We start from the raw sequence: 25,552 nt of genomic DNA, 5'->3' as shown, positions 1-25,552 counted from the left end.
GTGTTTTGCTCGAGGGAAAGTGCGTCCCTCAGAGGAACTTTAAGGAGAAGCAGTTTACTGAATGGGACATAATAAAGGACTGGGCAGAGGTATGCACAGGTGCTTCACCTAAAATATGACTATGGTACCAGGCAGGGCCCCTTTCAGGGCTTCCTTTAATCATTTGATTAAAGCTGCCGAAGGTGTGGAGGGCCTTGGCTGTGTGTCTGTAGCCGGTGCTGTGATTAAATTGCAGATCCCTGGCAGAGCGGGCAGGATGCCCCTGCCTGGGGCCAAGGCTCTGATCACCACGGTGGAACTCGGAGGGGCACAGGAGGGTTCCCCACTGGGCCCTTCTCTTTCAGCAAGGTTGAGGGTGCCCTTCACAGCTCGGAGTGTTACAGGTCTCATCTGTGGGCTTTACGTCTGGCTCTATTTTTGTTTTTTGGGTCCTGGGACTGAATGCTGAGCTACATCCCCAGCCCCTTTTAAAATTTATTTTTACTTTTACATTTGGAGACAGCGTTTTGCTAAGTTGCTAAATTGCCTAGGCTGGGCCCAAATTTATAATCCTCCTGCCTCAGCCTCCCACCGTGCTGGGATTTGTAGGTGTGGGCCAGCACGCCCAGCCAGTGTAGTTGTTGTAATAGGCCGAAAAACTGAAGAAAGCGTTGAGGAGTGTGCCTGAGGCTCCTGAGGGAGCTGGGCCTGCCACATGCGCTCTAGAGTTTACAGATGAGCAGGGACCGACCATGGGGAGGATCTTAAGGGTGGGGGTGCTTCGATCAGACACAGTCCTGGGCCCCGACAGTGCGAGAAGGGGAGATGGGGAGATGATGAGTCCGCTGTCAGCTCTCAGGAGACCTCGGGAGCCCGGCGAGGGGCAGGGTGGTCTTGCAAGGAGAGGGCGGGTGCAAGCGGGAGCTGGCCAGACGCCCGTCTCCCCGTCCTCTGCCTCCGCCACGGCCTTTTCCAGTCCTCACAGACTCGCCTCTTCCCTTCCAGCCTGTCCAGCCTGACGATGGCCCCGCTGGCCTCCGTGGCGTGCAGTGCCCGTGCCCGGCTCTTTGCCGGCCTCCTCCGGCCGGGCGCCCAGCACACCGGTCCTCTCCAGCTGCACACAGGAGCCAGCTGTGCGGCCAGGAGCCACTATGAGGTGCTGGTGCTGGGGGGTGGCAGCGGCGGGGCCACCATGGCCGCTCGCATGAAGCGGAAGGTGGGCGCCGAGAACGTGGCCGTCGTTGAGCCCAGCGAGGTGAGCGACCCCTTTCGAGGGCACCTGCATGCGTGTGCGCGTGCGTGTGCGTGTGCGTGTGTATGCATGTGTGTGTTTGTGTGTGTGTTGGGGCGGGTGGCGCGACCATCAGGCCCCGGCCTCGGTCTCTCCAGGTAGCATTGCCAGGCCCCCAGAGTTCTTTCCCCGAGTCAGATGGAAATCATGCACCGGCACAGAGCGGCTCTGTTAGCACTTTGTCAGCAGCCCTGGTGTCACCAGTTACTGCTAGATGCCAGGAGGGGCCACAGCCAGCTGCGGGCCACTGCTGCTGTTGGACACCACGGGCTGGCTCTGCAGACTGCGGGTCTCTGCTGCGGGCCTCTGGAGCTCTCCAGTGCTAACGACTCTCAGTGTTTATTGCTGTTCTTTTGAAACAACCCCTCTGCCCAGGACTCAGGATAAGACTCCTGGGCAGATTTGCAGGACCTTTGGAGCTGGTGTTACCTGAGAAATAACTCAGGGACAGGTTCAGAGGAGCACCAAGGCGGGTGTTTATGTTTAAAAAGAGGAGAGGAGGACAGAGGGAAGTGAGCAGCAGGGCACGAGAGCCACTGCTCCCCACCCACAGCCAGCCTGGGGAAAATGGGGAGTCAGGCCAGTCCAGTTGATCTCAGTGGTGCTTCTCCTCCTGGACATGACAAGCAGCCCATTGCAAAGGATGGAGGAAGGGAGAGGGCAGCTCTCCTGGCTTTTGTCTTCTCTCCTGTTTCGGTTTTTAGAGTTTCTGTAACAAAGGACCACAAGCCAGGTGCTTAAATAAGCAGTCGTGCATTCTCCCATGGTTCTGGAGACCAGAAGTCCCAAACCAAACCACCTAGCTAGGGCCAGGGCCAGGGCCAGGCTTGCTCTGATGGCTGGATGGGGAGTGGGTGGGGGCATCCGTGATGCTCTGCAGCTCCCAGGGGCTGGGGTTGGCAGCCGTTCTTGCCACCCCGACCTGTGGCTGTCACTGCATCCTCTGCTCCTGTCTTTGTGGGGTGTCCCCTGGCCGTCCTGGTGGGGAGGGGCAAGGCAGGACAAGAAAGATTTGAGTCTACTCAGAGCCGTGATAGGAGAGGGCCCAGGGGGCGCTCTCTGCCACTTTTCTTTTCTTTTGAGAAGGAGATTTTGCTAAATGGCCAAGGCTGGCCTTGAACTTGTGGTCCTCTAGCTGCAGCCTCCCAAGTAGCTGGGATTACAGGCTTTGGCTACCATCCCTGGCTTGTGCCTTCTTTTTTAAAAAGTGACTTCCCTTCAACCGACAGAGAGCAGTTTAAATGCCTGTGGCCCAATAGCTTCTTCAGGCGACTGTTCCCTTGGATGCATGCTCTGCTCCCCGCCTGGCTCCCAGGGGCTCAGCAGAGGTGGCTGCTCTGGGAACGGGACACAGTGCAGGCCACACTGAGTCTGCCTGGTCCCTGGGGAAACAGCAGGGCAGGAGTGTCTTGAAGAAACTGCCAGGGGCTCAGGCTTTGGGCACCTTCCCGGCTGTTTATTGATGCTGGAGTTGATGTTTCCAGCTGGACAATTAAAAAAAAAAAAAACAAACCAAGCACAAACACAAGAAAGCCCCAGCTTGTATTTTTATTCTTCTTCCTGCTCAAGTTAGATTTGAATCGATGAGATCTCGCTGCTGGACGCCTCTGCCCTGCGCCCCACTGACCCTGTCCATTGCTGGCGGCAGGGAGGTCGCCACCCTGTGGGTTTCGGCTGCCCTAGTCCTGCAGTTTGAAGCACTTTGGTAATACTCAGTGCTCTTGGTGCCCTGGTCCATTGCATGAGTGAATCCTCAGAAGCCCTGAAGCTCTGTGGTCCTGCTCTAGGACGTTCACACCAGCTTAGAGCACAAGTGGACCGGCTAGAGCAAGGGGACTGGAGAAAGCAGAGACTAAGGGGCGGAAGTCTGGGCTGCATCGCCCTGGGCGGGGGGCTGGCGCTCTGTGGCTGTGGGTGCAGAGGCTCTGGGAAGGAGAAGAGGGGCTTCATCCGAAATGTCTGAAGGCCACCCCGGGTCTGGGGACACGGACTGAAGTTAGGGAAGTTTCGAGGCTCCCCAAAGTAGCTGTAAACTTGCCAGACTTCCCACGGGTTCACATACTTCTGAGCAACCATAGTTAGGCTTCTGGGCTTGAGCTTTCTTCTTTGTATCTGCGGATATAAATGCATCCATGGTGTTTTCACACGTCTGTGTATCTATATGCATATGCACGCACACACACACACACACACACACGTGCACACGCACATAGATATCTATCACATACATATTATACACCAAGACAACCTTTAGCAATAAATAATACAGTGGTCACTACAGATAAGTTCATGCCTTTTAAACATGATCGTGGAAGAATTATTGGGTGGGTGACTGTCCTTCAGAGCTTAACATAATAAGAGACACCACAGGGAGGGAAGTAACCTGGGAACTTTGTGAGATGCTCTAAGGTCCAGAGAGAATGAGCTTAGTTCAAATTCATCCAAGTTGGACCCCGCAGATTAGGCGCAAACTGAAATACTCTCCAAATGCCTCGTTCCACAGAGACATTTCTACCAGCCAATCTGGACCCTGGTCGGTGCAGGTGCCAAGCAGCTGTCCTCCTCCGGCCGTCCCACAGCCAGTGTGATTCCGTCTGGGGTGGAATGGATCAAAGCCCGAGTGGTGGAGCTGGACCCGGACAAGAACTGCATCCACACCGACAACGGCAAGCAGGTAGCGTCTCGGGCCTTTGCAGTATAAAAAAAATTTATTTCTGTATTTTGGTTTTTTGACAGGGTCTTGCTCTGTCGTGCAGGCTGGCCTTGAACTCACAGTGATCCTCCCGCCTCAGCCTCTCGGAGGCAGGAGTTATAGGCACGTGCCACCACACCCAGCTGGATTTTTCTGTTAATGGGAGGGCTCATTTAATGCATGAACTGGGCAGCTTCCTGGTGAAAGAGTGGCTGCACGCATGTGCGTGGAGACTGCTGCTGGAGGTGGCAGGGCACGCGGCCAGTGGAGAAGAAGCGGAAGGGTGCCGAATTAATGAACAGCTAAGCTGAGTTCTGGCTGTCTGTCCAGCTGTGCAGCATTCTGAGTGCTACAGCACCTGGCACTGGGTTGTTTACTAAACAAATGCTTGTGCCCTGTGAAAGGGCAGCAAGCATGTCCTGCCTGCTTCGTCTTTGGAGGCAGTTAACCTTCCTCCCTGACCCCTGGCCTCCCAGAGGGAAGGGGTGCTGGGAACACGAGGGGCCGCTCTGTGGAGCTGTAGGGGCGTCAGGTGACTGACGCTTGTGCCAGGGCTAAGGAGAACTGTTGCTGCTGGAGCTTGGGACTCACGATTGCTTAGCATCGTTTAGAAGTCTCCTCCCGGCCCTACGCAGGGGTCAGATCTTTCTGGCCACGGCTGCCCCATCTCTGGCCGAGGGACCCCAGGCTCAGCACCCGCCTGCAGTTCCTGTCCCTGGCTGCAGCTGACTGGGAGCCGGGTGACGGGAGGGGGAGCAAAGGCACAGAACAGTCCAGAACACAGCCGCGCACTGCCCAGGCTGCCTGGCCTCCACCGTGCTGATTCACGCGGGGCCCAGGCCACTTCCCAGCTCAGCAGTTCCGCCCCAGCAAGTCAGGTCAGGCTTCCCCGCCCCAGAAGAGGGCAGTGACTACTTATGACACGGATGAGCGGCAGATACACATGTAAGTGTATGTGCATATATGTATGTGCATGTTTCTTTTATTCTAATTTTAGAAAATGGTTTAGTTTTTGAGACAGGGTCTCACCATGTAGTTCAGGCTGGCCTTGAACTCATTTTGTAGCCCAAGCTTGTGGCCATCCTCCTGCCTCAGCCTCTCAAGTGCTGAGGGTTGCAGGTGTGCACCTGCACATAAAGGTTATAGTTTTATTTTATTTTATTTTATTGATACCAGGAATCGAATTCAGGACCTTGTGCTTGCCAGGCATGCACTGCGCTGCTGAGCTATATCCCTGGCCCTATAGTTCTATTTTAATTAAAAACCCTAAATGTTGTTATAGTTCTTTTCCCCTCTCGATGGTTCAGAACTTCCTTATTTTCCTCAGAGTCTCCAGGAGACCAGGTTGATTACACAAGGGATTGGTCTCCTTGCTAAAGGCTGAGAGCTTGGCAGCTGTCCACGGGGTTGGGCTGGGTTGGGCCCTGAGTTCAGCAGGGGCTGCTGCCCAGATTCAACCTTCCAAGGGCAGGAAGGTCTTGGTGCCCACTGTGGTGGAGTCCTGCCTGTCTCAGGATCATAAGTCTCTCTCTCTTTTTCTCTTTTTTCTCTCACTCTCTTTCTTTTGTACTAGGAATTGAACCCAGTGCCTTTGCACAGAACTATATCTGCAGCCCTTTTTAAAATTTTGAGACAGGGTCTTGCTAAGTTTCGAAGTTATCCCTGCTGGGCTTGCCCTTGTGATCCTCCTGCCTCAGCCTCCAAGAGTGCTGGGACTGCAGGCATGCGTCTCTGCACCCAGCGACTTGTCTCACCTCTTGAGAATAAAGGAGGAGCGCTCAACCTTCTCTCTGCAGAAGCTCAGACACTTGGAGAAGCTGTAGAGTCTTGTTTTAAGGTTGGGAAGAAGATGGTGCCATCTGGTGCGACTTTCTCCCAGGATTCCATTAAGCAGAAGTATTTCCTAGAGAGTGTAAAACCCAGCATGAGCCTCTCGTGTGAGGTACTGTCTTGTTGAGTTTAGTTCATCCTCCCTACTGTCTGGGTCCCTAGGATTTATGATTCTGTCACCCAGTTGACAGGCTTTCCTAGCTGTTTCCTGAAGATGACTTCGCTGAAGCTCAAGGCTTTAATTCTGTGATGGGCCCCTAGGGAGCTTTTTTAAAAGATAGTGTACATTAATCGACATTCTTCAGCAAATATTACCCAACTTACCACATCGTTCCCTTCTTAGTTCACACTTTCTTGTCTGATCCACCAGCTGAAAAACCGAGTGGCAGTCATTACAGAAATCTGACCTCAGGGCGTCTCTGGCTCTTCTCCTGCCCAGGGTTCCATGTGTACAGGACCCTTGTTTGTTTCCCAGACTTAACCTGCTTCTTTTTGCACCAAGCTTTTCACTTCCTCAAACACCTCTGCCTCCTTCTTACCCCAGGGCATTTGCACAGAAATCCCCGCTTCTACCGTCATCTCCAAACAAGGGTTGGAGGCCTTCCTTTGACCTGCTTGATCAAGTTCCCTGGGTTCTGCTAGCACAGCGTTCTGTGACTTAATGATGATTTCTGTGATTCTCTGGGAATCTTATCTCTCCCACTAGCCTGGGAGCTTGGAGGGCAGAAACCATGTCTGTCTTGTTTATTGCTGTGCTCGGACCTTGCTCAGCCTGGACCCACAGAAGGTGCTGAGGAAATGAGCATTTAGAACAAACTGTGTCTTTTTTCCTTTGTAAGACGGGAATACGTAGGAATCGTACCCACCTGACTGGGTTAGAGGAAGCATCATGGGGTATGATAAAAAATGGTGATTTTTTTAAATTAAAGAAACTTGTTACGGTAAAGAACACATTAATCTTACTCAAAATCCTCCCCTCACTTCCCACACACTATCCCATCATTTTTGCTACTTTCTGAAGCAGCTCTATGCGTCCTCTTTTGGGAGTATCTTTAGTGGCACTCTCATGGCTGGACTGATGTCCCGAATCCATTGCAAACGTTTACCTTTTCCTGATTGTTTTGATTTTGGGGAAGAGCCAGCAGTTGCACAGTGCCAATCTATTAAACAGGGTGGATGGGGACACAGTGCCACGTTCTTACGAGCCTGCTACTCTGTTGGGTGGTACTTGGCAGCAGCATTTACCACATTTTTGATCACATCTTGTAAAAAGACCCTCAGGAAAGAGGACTTCCAGAGCTGCTTCAGAAAATGGCAAGAATGATGGGATGAGTGTGTTCCAAGAGGGGGGTTAATGGCAATGAGCCTTTTCCTGCAATAAATTTTAAAAATTTAAACGTTCACTGTATACTTCTATCATACCTTGTAGAGAAGTGGAAACACGTAAAAGCACTTGGAACAGTGATTTGCATGGATAGGCAAATGTTCCTGAAATGTTATTATTTTTAAAAGAACATATGAAAAAACAAGAAGAGGAAGTTTTTCATATGCAGCATGGCCAGCCCGTTCCTGACTGCTAGGAGCAGGCTCATCATGCCTGAGTTTGTGGCTGTCTTACTAGGAGACATTGTTTAGTAAGTGAGCCTAAAGTTTTGCAAGGAGTTAGCACCTATTTGTGAAGCCTTTAGTGTTAGGACTTCACCCACCCCCCGCTGCACAAAATGAGGATCCTTGTCCATATTTAGCCTTCTGCCAAGCTCTGTGCTGTTCTCTGTGATTGCTCAAGAGTCTTGTGTACAAGTTCTTGCAATTCCTTACCGGTTAGCTCATCCGGTTTGGGAACTTGAACTTGCTCTGCTCGGAATGCTTGAGCCTTTCTTTTCGTTCTCTTGCTGTGAGGCTGTGTTTTACCTTCATGATTTCTCTCCCTGATGGAGAGCTAGTCTGTCCCTGGTCCTTAGAAATCATCAGTATTACACTCCAACGTGACCGTCACGGTAGGCACCAATTATCCGCTCTTTTCACTGATAGTGATCCTGTTTCACCCGACGATCTCCAGCGCCAGGCTCCCTGTCGATGGATTCACAGCGTCCACTCACCCATCAGGGGCCCACCTGCCTACACATCTGAGAGTGTCAGGGTGCCAGCTCCCTATGGACAGAGGAAAGATACAGAGGAAGATGCTATATTGTCTGCCCACTTTGACAAATTATATTTTTGCAAAGAATGGAATCATAACTCACTCATCTGTGCATCCATCCATCCATCCATCCATCCATCCATCCATCCATCCATCCATCCATCTGGCACTACCTTAGTGCCTCACTTTAGTTCAGTGACTGTGCTAGAGTCTAGGAATATAGGGAGGAAGGTGTGTCTTTATCCCCTGGGAGCGTCCCATGTAGGGAGGAGAATGACTCCTATGCAACACAACATAGGGCACAACACACCACGTGCTTGTGCTAAGAGGGCCCCAGGAGGGGCCGTGATGAGAGTGAGAGATCCCACAAAAGCCTTGGCCACCTTGGAGCTGGGTCTCCTGGACTCCAGGGAAGGACTTGTTGGCCAGCTGCTCCCCTTGGGCCCCAGACGGAGCCATGCACTCTTGGTCTTGGAACTCCTCTCCTCAGTGAGGACGTGCTCAGCATGCTGGCCAGCTTCTCCGTTTGTGCACAGTGCTGGTGTCATCCCATCGCCGGGCTCCCGTGCCTCACCGCTGTCATCTCCCTCTCCAGCTTCCTGGGGATGGCCTTACGCTTTGCGTCCTCTCACATGCACGTTCTGTGTTTGCCCTGATCCTGGTCCTGACGCCGCATGTCTATGGTCGTATTTATGGGTACTGTCATCTTCTTCATGAACAACCACCGTGCCCATATTTGACGTGACGTTTTCCTCCCGTGTAGGTCCCTAAGTGGGAGCAAGTGCGTTCTATCACATCCAGAACTCTTGAAGCGCTAGTTCCAGGTGGTATGACAGGTCAGATTCACACATCACTCCTGGAGTTAACAAACGCTGATCGTCTTTCAACATTAGGAATTCATTTCCTACCTCTCAATGTGAGAAAGTTTTAATGTAACCAAGGCACAAAGAGTGATGGCTCTTCCTTATTCTCCATGGTGTAAAACTGTGTGTGTCCAGTGGCCGCACAGGTCCCAGGGTATCTGTGGCAGCGAGGGGTGGGGCTGTGGAAAGCCCCTCCCCCCGAGTGTGCACTCCCCTCCCCTCCCCCCAAGACTGAGAAATTTAAACCTGGCACAGACCTCACACATCTGGGGCAGGGTCAGTTCTTGCTGCTTTTATTTTTTGAGACAGGTTCTCACTAGGTAGTCCAGGCTGGCTTTGAACTAGCTTATGTAGCCCAGGGTAGCCTCAAACGCACAGTGATCCTCCTGCCTTAGCCTCCCCAGTGCTGGGACTACCGGCATGTATCACTGGCCCTTACTACTTTTTGAGACCTGGTCTAAAACATCTTCTTTTGTGTTGCAGATCTCCTACAAATATCTCATTATTGCTCTTGGAATCCAGCTGGACTATGAGAAGGTACTGTTTTAAGTTGTTTGTATGTTAAATTGGCTTATTTATGCCAAGATCAAACACTGTATTTGGTTGCTTTATATTCATTTTGACAAGAAAGAAGCCTGGAAAAATCTTCTCCTACTTCTATTTCTCAGTGTTCCTTTTATGGTATAAAAAAGTCTTCTCTAAGATTCTGTCAGTGATAACAATGTGTTTCAGCTTTAAGCTTTAATCAGAGTTCATTATATGTGTGCTGTGGTAGTAATTCATGTACACCAGCTGCTGTTCTGACAATTATAAAAAACCTGACTTTCTATGTGCAATTGAGTTGGCTGTATTAAAGATTAAATTTTCCTGTGCTAGTAAGATTTTTTTTTTTTTTGAGAAAGGCTCTCACTATGTAGTTTGGGCTGGGTTTTAACTCACTGTGTAGCCCAGGCTGGCTTCAAACTTGTGGCTATCTTCTTGCCTCAACCTCCCAAGTGCTGAGATTATAGGTGTGTGCCACCACACCTGGCTTAGAATAAGAGTTCTTAAGAGACTTTAAGGGTGGGATAGAGCAGTTAGTCATCAGACACTGAAAGAACACCTGCCTGGGTTTTGTTGTGCGGAGGCTGGCACTGTGGTACAAAGTGACCACAGCAGTATAAATGCTACCTTGCAAGCACGTTAGATCTTTTTTGTGAGCCAGATGCTGACTGACAGTTGTGAGATTCAAGTTTATTTTTCCAAAGCACAGTGGAATAAGTCAGCCATTGTTATGATTTCCAGGGGCCTGCTGGAGACAGAGGGTAAAAAGTTGTACACATAAAGCTTGGTACTAACCAGGTCACAGGCTGAAGGGCTGGGATCCCAGCAAGGGCCTCTTGGGGGGTAGCCCAGGAAGTCTCTTTGTGTTTCATGACTTCTCCAGGGCACTGGAGATGTCTTGGGATGTGTTGTGTGCCTGTACAGAGAAGCCATCCATCAATGAGTCATGTGGGGGGCGATTTCTGGACCTGTCCCAGGGCTCCTGATTCAGTAGATAAGCTGCATTCCTAGTCAGTTTCCAGGGGACTTGCTCCTTGAGACCAACCAGTTTAGAAATGTTAGGTAATTTATTCAGGATCACAAAAATCTTAAGTAGAAAAGCTGGCACTCAAGCGAGGTCTGTAAGATTCTAAAGCCCATGCTTTTAATGACCTGACTGTAATGCCTTTTGCGAGAGTTTGATGTGGTACAGCCTAAGAGGGGGTCATGTAGGTTTGGTATATTAATGATGTAAGTAAATGGCCCTTGGTCCCACCTTTCTGTCTTAGTCACTTTCCTGTTGAGGGGACAAAATACTGACACCCACGATTTAAAGGACAAGAGGTTTGTTCTGGTTCATGGTTTCAGAGGGTTCAGTCCATGGTCAGCTGGCTCCAAGGCAGAAACGGCCTGGCAGAGAGGTGTGAAAGAGGAAGACTACTCAACTCATGGTAGCTGGGAAGCAGAGAGAGCAGGAGGAGCTGGGGACAAGAATACCTCCTTCCAGGTCATACCCCAGTGACCCATCTCCAGCCCGGCCCCCATCCTAATGGCACATTCAGCTGTGATTAATCAATCCACTTATGAGTATGGCACCCCTATGATCCAGACACCTTCCAAAACTTCACCTCTGAACACGGCAGACTTTTAGGGGCATTTTAGATGTAAGCTGTACACCTTCTTTTCCAGGTAATGGAACTGATTCTCCTAAATGGAGGCATGGCAGACACCTTGCCCTTACTCCAAATGTGGGAAGAGTTGTACACAGGTCATAGTCTCAGGGACAGGGAGTGGAGGCTTCCATGGGCTGGGCCCAGTCTGTTGTTTGAGAGGAGAGCTCAGTGCCGCAGGTCTGGTCTGGGAACCTGTGCTCACCTGTGTGTCCCCTGTGTGTGCCCTCTGGGGGTCACTGTGGCACTGGAACACTTGCAAGGCTGTAGAAATGGCAAAGTGCTAGGACCCTACAGGCATTTCCACTTTGGTTTAAAACAGGTTTTCTATGTGCTTGCTTGCAGATTAAGGGCCTGCCTGAGGGTTTTGCTCATCCCAAAATAGGGTCCAATTACTCGGAGAAGACAGTGGAGAAGACGTGGAAGGCGCTGCAGGACTTCAAGGAGGGCAATGCCATCTTCACCTTCCCAAACACGCCCGTGAAGTGTGCCGGAGCCCCGCAGAAGATCATGTACTTAGCGGAAGCCTACTTCAGGAAGGTGGGTTTCCTCTTCCTGCAGAGCCGCTGGGCGGGTGGCGGCAACACGACCATCACTGGGGTCCATCCTTATGCCTGCCCTAGGGCCTTCTTTATTTCTAAATTTTTGTTACACACCTACACAGTAATATAACTTGAAGTTGATAAAATAGACAAAAGGGAGAGGTAACACCTAACTCAGTTGCTTTAATAATGCTGCTGTCATCAGTGTGATGTGTCCTTCCAGAGTTTCTTCTATGGGTTTAAAAAAATCTGGTTCTAAGCAGCATATTTATGAATTTAGATGTATTCCATGTGATCAAGTAGGCTTTGTGACATACTTTTTAATATATGTCTAAAAGTCCACTGGGGAAATATGTTAGAGATTGGTGATTTTCTTGCCTCAGCCTCCCCAGTGCTGGGATTACAGGCATGTGCCACCACGCCTGGCTAATACTTCCATATTTGAAGTTAGATAATTGCAAATTGATAATGTTTGTATGTGTGATACAGTAGCCTCAACTGTTTCCAATCAAGCTCAAGGTTATGAATATTTTCTGGTTCTTGAAATGCAGTCTTGTAAATATAATAGGCAAAAATGCCAATTTTTTAAACAGGCAAAAAAGGAGCAGGACATGCTGGCACATGCCTGTAATCCTAATACTCAGGAGGCTGAGGCAGAAGGATTGCTGTGAGCTTGAGGCCAGCCTGGGCTACACAGTGAGTTCAAGGCCAGTCTGAACTATATACGAGACCCTGTATCAAACAAAAACCAAAACAAAACAAAATAGCAAAAAAGGTTGAGATGGAACTGCAAACCCATGTGCAAAGAGACTCTGAGGAGGCTTGGGGTGCAGGTCTTTTCCTTCTTCCCCTGGATGTGACCTTCACCGCCAGCCTTCAGCGGGACAGCGCCCACCTCTGTGCCAGTGCAGGGGTGTACTCATTTAACTGTCACCTCCTGGGCAGAAAATGAAGCGGCACTGGATTCAGCACACATCACCCCTCCAGGGTGCACGGTAGTGGGAAGCTGTCCTCTGTGGGTTTTAATTCTCGTCTGGGTTAAGAGGGAAATAAAAAGGAAGGGAAGGTAGAGTAGCACTCTGGAGTTGCTTGTTCCTCTTCTTTTGCTCAGACTGGAAAGCGATCCAAGGCAAACATCATCTTCAACACTTCTCTCGGGGTGATTTTTGGGGTGAAGAAGTACGCGGACGCCCTGCAGGAGATCATCCGGGAGAGGGACCTCACTGTGAACTACAGGCAAAACCTCATCGAGGTCCGCGCCGACAGGCAGGAGGCTGTTTTTGAGAACCTGGACAAACCTGGGGAGACCCAAGTGTTTTCTGTGAGTAGGGGGAGGTGCCGTCCGGTCTACCAAGCTGGGTGGTGGTGACAGAGTGGCTCCCCTCCCTGTCCACTGTCACTGAGCTGTGCTGGGCTCATTGGGGGGCATCTGAGGGCAGGGGTAGGGCGGGCAGGTGGAGCAAAGTGGGCAGGAGGGGAGAAGCTGTGACCAAGGAAGGAAGGAGGACTTATCCGCAGGTGCCACCTGTTCGTCCCGTTCCTGTGGCTCTCCTTTCCTGCACCGAGGCACTTGAAGCAGCCCCAGGTACTTCACAGCTTCAGTTATGGCCTGGGGTTCCTCACTTTCAGGACCTGGTCACTGTCTCAATGCATGGCATGTGGGAATCAGCCCTGCCTACCCTGGGGATGGCGTTCGGGGACAGGCACTGTCTTTGGACATCTCTCACGTGTATGAGAACGTACTCTAGAAGGACTTGGCAGGGCTTCCTCTGCTCCTGGGAAGGGCTGGCCTTTGTCTCATGGGTTTTCTTTGTGGGTCTCAGTCTTTCTTCTGTGAAACAGGAACTCCACTTTTATGTCGGCACCTGGAGGATTAAGAACAAGACGCAAGGGCACTGGAGAGAATGCTTTATTTGCGGCCTTTGGCAAGAGCTGTTAGGGACAAGAAAACACCAGCTGGTCACATTTTCTTTATTCAGCATTTAAGGAATGGAAGCGTCCATAAAAAGTGGTTTTGAAGTGAACCAAGGATTCATCTTCTAAACATCAACACTTCAAATATTAAACTTTTTTTTAGCTCAAACTCTTTCTAAAATCTATTTCCCACATCTTTTTTTTTGTAAGTGGAACATACTGAACATCATTAAAAGTGTTACTGAGGACCCAGGGTCATAGTTTTTAAAAACTCTTACTTGGAAGTTATCTCAAACTTGGAGTTACAAAAGTGGAGTACAAAGAAAATTACCAGCAGGCTTTCCTAGATTCACCCATAGAATCTGACATCATTTGCTTTGGCTTTATCATTTGATCTCTCTGTCTCTACCCCCTTTTTCTCGCTATCATTTTTTTCCAAAGATAAATTACATATATCAAACCTTGTTTCCCTTTGGCCCTAAATACTAAGTGTCCTAAGGTATGGATGTTTTCTTACATCACCACAGTACTTCTCACCTGAGTACATTTAGGACAGATGCAGTGTTCTAATCTGCCTGTATCCAGTATTGTTGATGGATGCAGTGGTATTTAGGGTATTTTTCCCTTTCTGGCACAGGCCCTGATTTATGGTAAAGCATTGTGTTGAATTGTGATGCCTCTTTAGCCTCTGTTCATCTGGGGCAGTTCTACAGCTTTCTGTTGTCTTCTGTGACACTGATATTTTGGGACAGTACCCTCTTCTCCCACCACTTAGAAAAAATAGGCTCTTCCTCATTTTCAGTTTGTCCATATTTTGCTGTGATGAGTTTTAGGCTGTGCTTTCTAGAGCAGACCACAAGGCAAACAATGTTACAGACCACTGTGTGAATTATGTTGGTCATTATGGGGAGTCTCATTTGCAAGCACACTGCTCACTGGCCCTTTATTGATGATGTTTATTTTGATCTCTAGTCAAGATATGGTCCAGTTGCTCCTCTGAATAATTGCTATTCTTTTCCCCCATGCTAACAAGGAAGTCTGTGGGGGAGATACTTTGAGGCCGTGTGAACACCCTACTTGTTAAAATCTCCACCTACAATTAGCATTCATTGATGACATTTGCCCAGTGAAACTTCTATTATGGTGCTTGCAAAATGACAATTTCCTCACTCCAGAATTCCATCCACATTTACCAGTAGGCTCTTGACATTCTGTCAGGGAGAGCCTTTCCTTCTCTCTTAGTTAATTATTGGTGTGAACTCATGCATTTTAATACCCCGTGCTAGTTTGTCATTCATGAATGCCCTTCATTTTTTTGGTGCTGAAATTGTCCCAGATTTGGTCAGGAGCGGCACCATCCAGCTGGCTTCTGCGTCCCTGTGACATGTGGCCACCGTATGTTCCAGCGCTTCCGTATTCTCTGCTGTCACAGGATGTCCCCGGCTCATCTAGATCTACCTGCTGTGCTTCAGGACTATCATTTAAGAATGTTTTAATTTGATCAGCGCATGTTTGAAGTACATAATGATTGTATTTATCACAGGGAATTGGTGTATGTACATAACATGTCTTAATTCTTTTTATGTCCCTTTGCCCACCCCTCTCTCTATCTCTTAGTCACTTTCCTATTTGCAAAAGAGCTGACTTCCTGTTTCCTGTTATCTGTCTTTCATTTCGCTTTTTAACTTATTTATACATTGAGTTCTTCATATAAGAGAAACCATGCGATATTTAAGCTTATGTATCTGATTGATTTCACTTAACACTGTATGCTGAAGGTGCATCCATTTTCCTACAAGTGACTCAAATTTTACTTTTTATGGTAGGGTAAGTACTTCATTGTATGTAATTACCACAGTTTCTTTACGCATTCATCTGTTGATGGACATATAGGCTGTTTCCAAGATTTAGCTATTATGACCTGTGCTGTTATAAACAAGGGTGTGCATGGATCTGTAATATGATGTCTTTAATTCTTTCAGGAAGAATAGAAGAATAGAAGGGGAATAGGGTAAAATGGAATTTCTCTCTCTCTCTCTCTCTTTCTCTCTCTTTCTTTCTCCCCCACTACTCGGTATTAGGAATTGAACTCAGGATCTTGCACTTGCCAGGCAGGCGCTGTGCCACTGAGCTCTATCCCCAGACCTCAAATGAAATTTCTAGTTTTAGTTTTCTGAGGCATCTCCATACTGACTTCCATAGTGGTTGTGCTACTTTACCTTCTCGTCAACAGTGTGGTAGAGCTCCGTTTCCCCTGCAGCCTCACCAGCATTTGTTCTTATTTGATTTTTTGATGACAGCCATTCTTTCTGGAGTAAGGTAGGATCTCAGTGTTGTTTCAATTTGCAGTTCTCTAGTGGCCAGTGATGCTGAACATGTTCTCATGTATTTATTGGCCATGTGTACTTTTTCCTGTGAAGTGTCTACTTATTTCACTTGCACGTTTTTTGATGGGATCCTTTTTGGGTGAATCTATTTTTTTTTTTTTTTTTAGTTCTTTATATATTCCAAATGTCAGTCCTCTGCCCCAGGAATAGCTGGCAATTTTTTTTTCTATTCTCTAAGTTGTCTCTTCACTCTGTTGGTTGTTTCCTTTGGTGTGCAGAAGCTTTTTAATTTAATGTACTCCAATTTGTTGATTCTTGATGTTATTTCTTGTGCAGTTGGTGAGGATTACCATTTTGAACAGCTGTCATATTAATATGTTCCAAGGGCCTGCTGGGTCACTTAAGGATAGTCATGATTTTGTAAAAGGATCTCTGCTTTTTAGTCTTTATGGGTATCATTTTTGTAGTGTTCCAGTTTTTCTGGCTGTCAGGGAGTTGTAACTTTGGAAGTTCCCTCCACCTTCAGCTCTTTTGAATTGCTGCTTCTCATTTCTTATCGGCTGGAAAACAAAAGAGCCAGACTTGTTAAATTTTATGTGAAGTAAAAGTGCGTGGATTCTGAATGAGGAACCAGAGCCGAGTTTTATGAGCAAAGTGTGTGAGCTTGCGTGAAGGAGCTTGACTTTGTTCCTTGGTCGCTTGTCTTAGGTTCTCGATGTCCTCTAGAGAGATGAGGTTACAAAGGGTGGGCCTTTGCCATGTGAGTGGTCATTGTTCTTCAGCAAGGTTTATAAAGAATGGAGATCTTTGTGTCCCCTTCGAATAAGAGAATCTTAAGTCAGACATTCTTTCAGAGGCACTCTTAAAATTGGAATTCTGAAAAATCCACTACGGGTTTTCAAGCAGCGGCTCTTAAGGCTGGCAGTGCTAGAATTTTAGTGTGTGGCTGCCAAGGCAAGTGCCAGCAGCACTAGAATAATCCTGGGAGCTTTACAATGTGCCAGTGCCTGGGTCTCCCCAGCAGGGAGCTGAGTGTTGGTCTGGAGGTGTGGATTGAGGATTGGGAAATTCTCCTAATGATTCTAATGATCAACCAGGATTGAGGATGACCATGCACACAATCACAAGTACCCCAAAGCCAATAATCTTGGATCCTTCATAGAGAGTTTGTGAACTGACCAATTTCCACAGCTGTAAAAAACTCTAAATCTGTATTACATCACAGAGTCCTAGCACTAGAAGGGACTTTGGAGGTTTTCTAGTCTAACACGTATCTTTGTGGATAAGCAAACGGAAGATGTGACATGTGATCAGTGGATCAAGGGATCAAGCAGTTCCTTTGAGCCAGAGGGTCTAAGGTTGTGCGCTAGAGAATTTGTGTGTCCGAATCACTAGAATAATTTTCTAAATGTGCAGATTTCTGTGCTTTCCCCTACTAAATTGAGATCATGGGCCTAGGAACCTGCATTCCCACAAGCCTACCAAATCCTGTTTATAAACATTAATATATAGATACCACTACTCTGAGTGGATTATTTATGTTAATAAGTAAAAACCAAACTATCATGTAAAGTTTGTGGGAATTAATAGTGGATAAAGAGCAAGCTGTAATTGATAACGTCAATTTTTAATAAATTCATAAAGTAGGCTCTAGTATTTATTTTTTGTGTGCAAGCTGTTAGTGCAAGTAGGACTCCATGCCTTTATTATGACTATGGGAAAATTTCCTTCTGTGAAAGGTGAATGGAATTCGTGAGTACTTGTCCAATTCAAGTGCACTAACTCCATCAGACAGAGGCGACTGTAGTGAGGTCTAGACAGCAGTTCAGAATGTCGTTGTAGTTGGCTGCGGGAATGCAGACATGGCTTCATAACCTGTGGATGGTGGTGTTGACCATTTGCCCCATTATCCTACAGACACAAGGTCAGTCTCCACGTTCATTAATACATCTGGCTCCAAGGCGCTGCCCATCCTTATCCTGGAGTGGATGACTAAGCATTAGCAACCCTCTTTCCTTAAGATTTACTAAGCTTGTAATTCTTTGAGAGTTGGAAAGAATACGGGTCAGCTTTGGAGTTGTATGGGCTTCTTGATGAGGTCATGAGCCCCCTTGTTGGAAACCAGTGGACTTGTTATCTTTCTTTTTTTTGTCTTTGTGAGACAGGGTCTCACTCTGCAGTTCAGGCTGGCCTTGGACTCACTTTGTAGCCCAGGCTGGTCTTGAAGAATTCAACAATCCTCCTGCCTCAGCCTCATAAGTGCTGAGATTATAGGCGTGTGCCACCACACCTGGTTGGACTTGCTATTTTGTTAAAGTTGCTAGATGGCACTCATAAAGATCTCAATGAAAAAGAATAAAGGGCATGAATTGTGAAATGTGAAAGAATATCATATAACCAAACCAAAAAATTAAATGTGCCATCAGAAGTCTTCAGGATGGTGCTGTGCTCAGTTACCAAGGGATAGGCTTGATGCTGGAGTTTGGGAAAATAAAATTTATCCCTGCCCTTGGCCCTGCTCAGTAACCCTAATACTGACTCAGCCTCCTCTCCTTCTCCATTCTGCTAATTTTCTTTCCATCCTTTCGGTCTTAAATTGGTGATTTGACGCTTTCCTCTGTGTGTCTTGAGAGTTGACCCATCTTTGGGAATAATATTCACTCATCAGCTCCTAATGTGACCTTTATAAGTTCCAGAAACTCGGATCACTTATTCTTTCCAGAAGAAACCCAGAGTGTCAGGTATCACAAGTTGATAGCTGAGGGCTGGAGAGTGAGGGACCATAACACATCACCCCCTTAATTTTAGTAAGAAGAGGAACATCATTGGATTGCTACAGAACATTAGTGAGCTTTACTCCAATATCTTGGGTTCCCCCGTGACTGTTTCTGAACGGATCACTGGACTCGGTGTGGGGAGGTCACATCAACCAAGAAGACAGTTATTTAGTTTGTCACCATCTTCCATGGGAATGTGTGAGTTGTGGACGGGTTATACACGGTTGCATAATTCTGGATGTAGCTGTAGCACAGGGTGTGGAGGGAGGAAGGATACTGGGAGAACTTGTGAGGCTGTAGAACTGTTGAAAAGATGCAAGGTGGATGCTCTCCTTTTTCATAGTATGAAATGCTCCATGTGACACCCCCAATGAGCCCTCCGGATGTCCTCAAGACGAGTCCCGTGGCTGATGCGGCTGGCTGGGTGGACGTGGATAAGGAAACGCTGCAACACAAGAAATACCCCAATGTGTTTGGGATCGGGGACTGCACCAACCTCCCCACATCCAAGACTGCTGCCGCAGTAGGTAGGAGAACTGGCTCTGTCTCCCTCCTCCCCACCCCAGGCATGTGTCTTACTTACTTTTCTCTCATTGCTGAGACAAAATACCCAACACCCCAAGTTAGAGGAGGAAAGGTTTGCTTAGCTCACAGTCTGTAGAGGTTTCAGTCCATCATCGGCCGGCTCCAAGGCCGGGTGGCACATGGCAGAGGAGAAAGAGTTCATGGTGGGCCAAAGGTAGGAAAAGCAAGTGACAACCCCAGCTCTTTTTTGTCCCTCATATCTTATCCAGGCTACTGAGGGTGGGTAACACCCCCACCTTTAATCCTAGTGTGCCATGAATTAATCCCAGTCTCACACACTCTAGGTCCAGCTACCTCTGGAAAAGCCCCACCTATGACCGCATGAAGCTTTGAGGGGACATGTAGACACAAGCCACAATAGCACTATCATAACAAAAATGAAAGTTTGGTCCAATCAGGATTCCTTTCACAATGGAAGGCCTGAACATGACCTTGACCTTGCAGCAGAAATAAGTGAAGGAGCCTCGTGCTGTGTAGAGCAGAAAGCATCTTTGGAGAGCTTTGCCCTGGAATTGCACCTCCTTAGCTGCTTTTTCTAGGTCAGAGGGGTTGTTTTCGAGGAAGGGGCAAAGACTTGAGAGAGGGCATTGCTGTTTTAGCATTCTGGGCTTCTCTTACTTCGCATGCAGCCACGCTCATGGCCCTGGCATGCTTGGCCCCGGAAGCCAAGCAAGTTGGCTCTTTCACTCCTGCCTGAAACTCCATAAAGCTAGGAACCATTTGTTTCCCAGCGAACACATGCAAGTCAATGAAAGCCTGCAGACCAGAAAATTGTTCTGTTAAGACAAACACGGTGGAGCGTGCCCCGATTGGTGAACAATTAAGGCCTCAGCCTGGAAAGCTAAATCCCTCACTGCCAAGTGCACAGGAGCAGTGGTGGGGGCAGAAGTGCCTTTCACATTCTGTTCTCTGCACACTGGAAGGAAATCCCGACCTCCCGCCCATGGGGATGGTGCTGCTGTGTGTGAGTCGGACGCCTGCAGGCTCTGTTACTTTCACAGTTTCAACAGGAAGGAAGACTTTCTAGGAAACGCATGGACTGTCTTTGTCATTATTAATGATAAATTTCTCTTGGCTTTTTAATTTTAAAAATTCAAATCTGTGAAAAATGTTAGAGACAGTGCAATGAATACACACATGCCTTTGTGATATTGTTTGCTTTATCATCATGTGTAGTTTAGATATTTCATGATATTTCACGTTAAATATTCCAGCCTGCATCTGCTAAGACAGTACTGGCAAACCTGTGGCATGTGTGTTGTTTTCCTTTAAAGACAAAAGATGTTAATGTATGGGTTATTTTTTCTAAACTGAAACCTCAATGTTCAGGTTTCATTGCAGTGTTGGCACTTTGTGATAAATAAGTGGGCTTTGGGTTGTAGTTTGTCACTCGGTCTGTAAAAGTTTTGCCATCCCTGTCCTAGGAGAAAGGACATTTTCCTCCATATACATCATTATCATGTCCTAGAAATTTAACACTATAAAGTAAATTCTGTAACACTGTACATCCGAGATATTTAGCTCTGTAAAATAAATTCTTCCATATACAGTCCAGTTTGGATTTCTCTAGTTTTCCCAAAAATGTCTTTGGTAGCTCTGTCCACCCCTTAGGTCCACTAGCCAGTCAGCAACCACACTCTGCATTGGCAGTTGTGCCTCGTTGCTCTTCTTTAATCTGGAATGTGTCTGTTATGATGCTGGCATTTTTGACGAGTGCAGGCTGGCTGCCTTGTAGAATACGCCACGATTCCACATTGCCTTGTTTTCTCATGGCGAGGTTCAGGCTGAGTGTGGAAGAATCTCAGTCCACGAGGCTGTGCAACCCCCCAGGACAGCGCAGGAGCCATCGTGTTGGCTGGTCTTGCCTTTGATGAAGTAGATTCACTGCACTAAGTGGTGTCCACTGTTTTTTCTGTTATAAAGATACCTTTTCTCTGTAATTTATAAGGTGTCTGTGGGGCGAAGCTTGGAATTTACATTCACTGAGTGCAAACCTACTGAATTTATGTGGTGGCAGTACCTGTTATGTGAGTTCATGTCACCTGGGTTTTAGTCTGCTTCCAACAGACCTTTACTTCAGTGTTTCGGGGAGGTGGTGTTAGCTGTGATTAAACAAAGAGTTAGGTGAGAAGTCCTGTTCTCAATCCTGCCTTCATCCGCTCAGCTTCCGCTTTCTCCCCAGTAATGCAGAGAGAACCCCGCTTTCACATCTGTTTTAGAACCTGTGTTGGGTTACGTGGCTCCTCCAGAACCTATTGTCCAAATCCCCTCTTGATTCACATGTTGGTTGCTTTCAGCCCATTTTTATTTCAAACAGGGGCAGCTCCTCTCTGTCTTTTCATATCTACGAACGTCCACCTACGCGTGTCCTTAATGAGTGAATAACAGTTCAGCTGTCCCCAAGGAGAGCCGCGATTCTCACTGCCTCCCCTCCCGCCCTCTGAGTGTCTCCAGGCAATGCTGACCCTTGTCCCGTTTGTCCCTCCATGTGACCTCCCTGCCAGGCTCCACCGGGCCACTTTGCTGTTGAGAGCGAAGTCTGGTCTTGCTAGGTTGACGGTAGTTTCCCTGGGACTCATGCCTCTTCCTCTGCTGCCTTCTGCCCCAGGGCTCTCCTTGAATTACCCACACCTCAGCCAAGACTGGATGTGGCATTTAATGAAAGTTAACAAAGACTTTGACATCATGTAAGGAGATTCTAGTAGACGAAGAAAGTACAGCTCACGTTTGACTGAGCACACGCACACGGTCAGCCTGGCTGGGGAGTGTCCACCGCTCCACTGCCGGGTCCCGGGCCTGACCAGCCTTGGTGCTGTGGTCCTTCCTAGGGGGCCTCCATCCTTCTCCACCACCCTCGACCCCCTACAGCAGGGGTCCCCTCCAGTCATCTCAGTGCAGATTCCAAGTTCTTCATGGCCTCAAAAATGAACCACATTTTTCAAAATGGAAGCGTGATGTTTGGAGATGTTGCTTTGCCCGCAGTGGAGATAGTCATTTGACCCTTTCCAGCAGAGTTCTTCATTGTTTTTCAATCACCTCAATCTAGAAAAAAAAACTTTTTTGCCTTTTTTAGTTGAGTGTAAGCAAATTACAGTTTGTGGGCCACAGATAGCTCTTCACCTATGTTTGTACAGTTGGCTGAGAATAGTTTCTACAGGTGAGCATTTGTGATCAATTTGATAACAGGGGACACTGACTCTTTTACTCAATCTAAAAAAAAATTCCATTATTCTACAAACGAGAATCAGTAGCCCTCCACTGCAAAAATATTTTGAATTTTTATCCCTAAGACTTTTGTGGAAATTTGGATTTTTTTCTTAAAACATCTCTGGTTTTTGCTTCTTGACCCAGAAGACCTACAATGTTTCTTTACAGAAAATCCTCTGATGCCCAATTTAGGAGATTACACTTTAATGCGCACATTACAGTATGAAAGAAACCCATCTTTCCTCAAAAGTAAAACTGGTATTCCATCTTTAGAGACACACACTGCTTGTTATCTTTTAAAGGCTAGTCTTCATTATTTAAAATGGAACTCAGACTGGGATCAGATGATATTAAGGGAATTTTTAGGTGTGAAAGTGCTATGTCCTTGTGATGAAGATCCCCCACCTAGGGCCGGGGATGTAGTTCAGAGGCACAGCACCTACCTGGCAAGTGCAAAGTCCTGACTTTGATTCCTAGTACCAAAACAAAAACCAAAGCCCCACCTAGTAGAGACAGAAATATTTGTGGATGAGCGGCTATGATGTCAGCTCTGAAAACCTCCAGAAAATAAAGTGGCATGTGTGATGCAACAGATGAAAATAATAGACAGATAGCTTGAATATTTTCATAATAAAAAAGGTAGTCACTCCACTTTTTCTTTTGGAAAAAAATATGTGCGTGCACATATGTAAAGAGAGGGATCAATATAGTCAGGTGCATGTAGGTGTGTATCTCCATCTATCTAGTCCAGCCTTGGCCAAGGTGAATCTGGAAGAGAGGAAAGCCTGGTGTTCAATTACACATGGTTGGGACTACCTTTCAAGGCTGTGTGTGACAGGGACCTGGGGATGTCCTGGACGGCCACGGGACTCCGGGCACATAGACCAAGTTGACAGCATCAGTCTAGCAGGAGGGCAGTGGGTGGATCGGGCCATCCCTGGGGTGCTGTTAGAAGGAGCTGGCTCTGCAGAGACATCTGTGTGGCCCCTTGATGAATGGGAGGACCTGCATGGCAGTCAGAACTTCATGTAGTACGAAGTCACGTTCTACTCACAATGTGGAGGGAAGAGGAACAGAATCTTCTTAACTTGTGTATATTAAAGTTATTTGCCAATTCGTTTTCATGCACAACCTCAGTGCTTATAGTTTTTCTGACTTTCCATCTCTTTTATAGCTGCCCAGTCAGGAATACTTGACAGAACAATTTCTCTGATTATGAAGAATCAAACACCAGTAAAGAAGGTTTGTACATCCTGTAAGAATCACTGTCTCAATGATCACCTTCCACTCCTTGTGGACCTGATGGTTTCCCACAATTTTGCCACTTTCTTAACTAGTTCTCCAACGTGGGCATAATTTTTTTTGGCCTTTGGTACTATTTTTTATATAATTTATGTTTGTATAAAAATTAGGATGTATATATGAAAAATTGCAGCCACTCTGAGCACATAATAAATTCTAAAGTTTCTACATAATTCTATAAAAAAGCCACTTTCCAGCTCAGTTTCATGTGCAATTTCAGTATGATGGCTACACCTCGTGTCCACTCGTGACTGGCTACAACCGTGTGATTCTGGCGGAGTTTGACTACAGAGCTCAGCCAATGGAAACCTTCCCCTTCGACCAGAGCAAAGAGCGACTGACCATGTATCTCATGAAGGCCGACATGATGCCTTTCCTGTACTGGAATCTCATGCTAAGGTGGGTGTGTCACCAGGTCCTGGTGCAGGGGCACACCTCCTAGTGTAGTGCCTCACCTTGTGTGAGGAGGTGGTTTTAAGGACGCCTTCTGGCTTCTGTCCGAAGCTTCCACTTGCTGATGGCATCCGCCCTGCTGTGCCATTTCTCATGATTGTGACAGCAGTCCTTGAGGGGGTTCCAGAGCCTCCACCATACTGGGAAGAAGGGCTGGCCTGGGAGGAAGTGGGTTGTAGCCGTCCACTTCCCACAGAGGGCACAACCTATGCTTTTGACTACTGGGAGTCACCCCGGCTTCTATCTTCTAGGCTCTGGCCCTCTTTTCGCTTCTGGGTGAGTGATAGTAGTAAATCATCTTCTTTTGTCAAGTACTTTCTCATCTGCTGCTTTACTTTTTAAAGAATATTAGCTTTGGGAAAAAATAGAAGTGATTAAGAGCGTGAACTTTGAAGTCCAACCTGCATTTGAATCATGCTTCGGCCATAGCCTAGCTTATGTTCTAGGGCAAGTTGCTTGAACTCTCTGTGTTTAAGTTTCTTATTGGCAAAACAAAAGTAACACTGTCTGTTTCATAAAGTGGGGATTAGTGAGATAACACAGAAAGGGGTGAAAGGAGACATTCAGTAAATAGAGTAATGTAAATGAACGCTTCCCCCTCTTTGTTCTAAAAATTGATGATCTCTCTTGACTTTCTCAAACTCATGGTCTTCATCTAAGGATGATTTTGCCCCCAAGGGCCATTGGCAATATCTGGAGATATTTGTGGTTGTCACAAATAGAATGGATGCCACTAGTAGCTGGTGATCACAGTTGAGGAGTACTGCTAAGATCCTGCAATGCACAGGACACCCCCATAATGAAGAACTACCTGTTCCCTAATGTCACTAGGGCCCAGGTTGAGAAACCTGCTTATCCCTATGTTGAGTTCCTGAGCAAGCGAAAGCAGAGAAGAAAGCAGCTTGATGTAGAAGAGGCATCATACAGGTTTGCTGAATTGAGTCAGCTCGTCCAGGCCCACCCAGCAAGTCAGTGTCAAGCCAGAGCCCCGAGGCACTGTCTCCTGGTCACAGGCTCTCTCTTCCTCACTGGAAAGATCTTACTTTGTGAGCTGATAACTGTGCTTGGAGCATCCTGGCTTCCTTCGAGATACTGCTGGCTGAAGTCACTCCATGTCTTTTGCCCCAAGTAACTTTTCTGTGTTATTTCTCACAGGGGTTACTGGGGAGGACCAGCCTTTTTGCGGAAGTTGTTTCACCTGGGTATGAGTTAAGGAAGTCTCCGCCCTGGCTCTTTTGGATGGCTTCTGGGTGAAAATTGCAGTTCCTCCACTGACCAAGAAGAGCATGAAGGGCTCTCCCAGCACTGTGAAGACTTTCTTGCTGGATAACAGTGACTTCTGGGGGTCCCTCTGAACTGCCTTCATATGGGCTGACCAGAACGAGCTCCATTCTTTGGAAATATTCAAGTTATAGACTTCTATTTTCTAAATAAAAATTTATCATTTCCATGAGAAAA

The 25,552-nt window shown here is 47.4% G+C and overlaps 1 protein-coding gene and 1 long non-coding RNA gene across 2 annotated transcripts; one reads left to right on the top strand and one right to left on the bottom strand.

The window, feature by feature from the left end:
* Sqrdl (sulfide quinone reductase-like (yeast)) lies at nucleotides 1-25,552 on the top strand. Its single transcript, XM_005376724.2, has 10 exons — nucleotides 1-89; nucleotides 985-1,234; nucleotides 3,774-3,944; nucleotides 9,279-9,332; nucleotides 11,333-11,527; nucleotides 12,641-12,850; nucleotides 18,891-19,074; nucleotides 23,514-23,581; nucleotides 23,862-24,040; nucleotides 25,250-25,552. The coding sequence occupies exons 2-10, from the start codon at nucleotides 1,001-1,003 to the stop codon at nucleotides 25,305-25,307; spliced, it is 1,353 nt and encodes a 450-aa protein (XP_005376781.1). The 5' UTR covers nucleotides 1-89; nucleotides 985-1,000; the 3' UTR covers nucleotides 25,308-25,552.
* On the bottom strand, nucleotides 1,243-7,068 carry LOC106147724. The gene is made up of 3 exons (XR_001232637.1): nucleotides 6,117-7,068; nucleotides 5,717-5,865; nucleotides 1,243-3,382 (listed from the first exon to the last, which is right to left on the bottom strand). It is a non-coding gene; the product is annotated as an uncharacterized LOC106147724 (long non-coding RNA).

The sequence above is a fragment of the Chinchilla lanigera genome, unplaced genomic scaffold (assembly GCF_000276665.1).
Source record: "Chinchilla lanigera isolate Chin_1 unplaced genomic scaffold, ChiLan1.0 scaffold00008, whole genome shotgun sequence".
NCBI classification, from domain to species: domain Eukaryota; kingdom Metazoa; phylum Chordata; class Mammalia; order Rodentia; family Chinchillidae; genus Chinchilla; species Chinchilla lanigera.
Note: the sequence above shows the minus strand (reverse complement) of the source record. Positions and strands in the feature narration are given on the sequence as shown.

Coding starts and splice junctions, on each gene's coding strand:
- Sqrdl (XM_005376724.2), top strand. CDS start 1,001: ATGGCCCCGCTGGCCTCCGTGGCGTGCAGTGCCCGTGCCCGGCTCTTT. Junction 3,945..9,278: donor ACACCGACAACGGCAAGCAG/GTAGCGTCTCGG, acceptor TTTGTGTTGCAG/ATCTCCTACAAATATCTCAT. Junction 9,333..11,332: donor TCCAGCTGGACTATGAGAAG/GTACTGTTTTAA, acceptor GCTTGCTTGCAG/ATTAAGGGCCTGCCTGAGGG.